At 42.7% G+C, this 1,593-nt stretch overlaps 1 protein-coding gene across 1 annotated transcript in view; it reads right to left on the bottom strand.

The window, feature by feature from the left end:
* Positions 1–1,593, bottom strand: part of TSPAN7 (tetraspanin 7) — a gene marked incomplete at both ends in the record, with an annotated part of 10,870 nt that overhangs the window by 3,351 nt on the left and 5,926 nt on the right. The window contains one exon of the mRNA XM_010143169.1: positions 349–504. Within this exon, the coding sequence (XP_010141471.1) occupies positions 349–504 (156 nt within the window). The remainder of the gene's footprint in view (positions 1–348; positions 505–1,593) is intronic.

Below are 1,593 nucleotides of genomic sequence, written 5' to 3'. Positions count from 1 at the left end.
GCCGACCAACCTACCCCTCAAGGGCAGCCGAGTGCACATGCCACTCGCGGTCCTGTGCCCTGCCAGCGTTGCCTCTGTGTGCAGTGCCATACCTCACCTTCTGCTGTGAGGAAGGGCAACAAATCCACTCCTCATCAGAAATGTTGCTGGACCTGGTCACTTGAGAAAGGCCAGCCTAAAGAATTTGAAAGCAACGGAGGGGGCAAAGCCCATCCTTACCGTCATTGGAGCCCCATACACGTCATTGACCAAGCACTTGAAATGAAAGGCAGTTGTAAGCAGCCATAGGCTCTACTGGTGTACTGGATGGTTTCGTAACAATTGACTCTGGAACAACGTTACTGGTACCTTCTGGTTTACTTTAGTGGCAGCCACGGTCATGTTGCGCAGATCCTGAGTATTACAGTCACTGGAGTTCATGCAACAGCTTGCAGGGATGCCGTGTTTGAAGAAGTAAGGGCTGGTGCTCCAGTTGGTGTAGCTCTGAATGCCACAGCAGCTCAGCTACAAGGAATAAGAGGCAGATTTAAAACAAAAACCAACCAACCAAACGAGAATTAGAACCAGTACAGAATCATCATTGCCCACTTAATAAGCTTGTGATCAAAACAAAGGCAGGTTGTTTCCAGTTTTGAGAAGCAGATACCACCCCCTGCCCCATTTATCACAGAAGTATCAGAAATGTCATTACAGAAGATGGGAGTAGATGATCTACTGAGAAAAAGGTATTTTGTGTGCAGAGCTGTTATGTGTAACTTTCTGACACAGGTCCAGCCACAAAGCCATCTTTTTCAGTGAAGGCCTGTTGAGTTTTTTTCTTTTCATGTGTTTGTTTCCTTTGCTTATTTATCTATGCAATTAAAGATGATTCTGGAAATTCAAGACAGAGCCTCACAATGCGGTGAAAAAAAATGGCCTTAAAAACCCCAAAGCTTTACATAGAATTATGTGTAACGCATTCAGGGTCACACTCATACAAATTTCTAAGGTAAAAGCAAGCCTCTCTAACTCACCAAAATAATTTCTAGGAAAATTCGCTAAGCCAGGAATAGAAGGAGACCATATGTTCATAGAAATCATACGTCTACGAAATCAGCTGAAAACCTGTAAGTTGGGAAGGATGTTCTGCTCTAGATACTAAGGTAGAAGACAGCATGTGCTGAATTTACTGCACGAAAAGGGCTTATAAATGCAGTTCCTATAAAAATAGAGCTACAAATTAAAAGAGCATTTTGCTGCGACAGTAATACCGAACAATTACTCAAAACCATTTAGCTCAGCCAACTCCAAGGAACCAGAAGTTCAAAATACAGGTTAATACTAGGCAAAAGGAGGTTTTGACAGCAGAGCGTACTCAGTTTAGAGTCATGCCCTAATCTGCTAATCCGGAGAAGCCAATTTAGAGGCGCAGTTTCAAACATGATGAGGGGTACGACATAATAGTTGCAATTTCTAAATAAGATCTAGAAGTCATCAATACAACTACATTAAAATTTAATCCATTCAGAAGTTACAACTATACAAAAAGCAAATCGGGTCATAGCACGTGAACTGAAGGGATAGCTTCTTGCCATGGTACAGTTTCCAGCAGGA

Source organism: Buceros rhinoceros, unplaced genomic scaffold (assembly GCF_000710305.1).
Source record: "Buceros rhinoceros silvestris isolate BGI_N320 unplaced genomic scaffold, ASM71030v1 scaffold6619, whole genome shotgun sequence".
In the NCBI taxonomy this organism is placed as follows: Eukaryota; Metazoa; Chordata; class Aves; order Bucerotiformes; family Bucerotidae; genus Buceros; species Buceros rhinoceros.
Note: the sequence above shows the minus strand (reverse complement) of the source record. Positions and strands in the feature narration are given on the sequence as shown.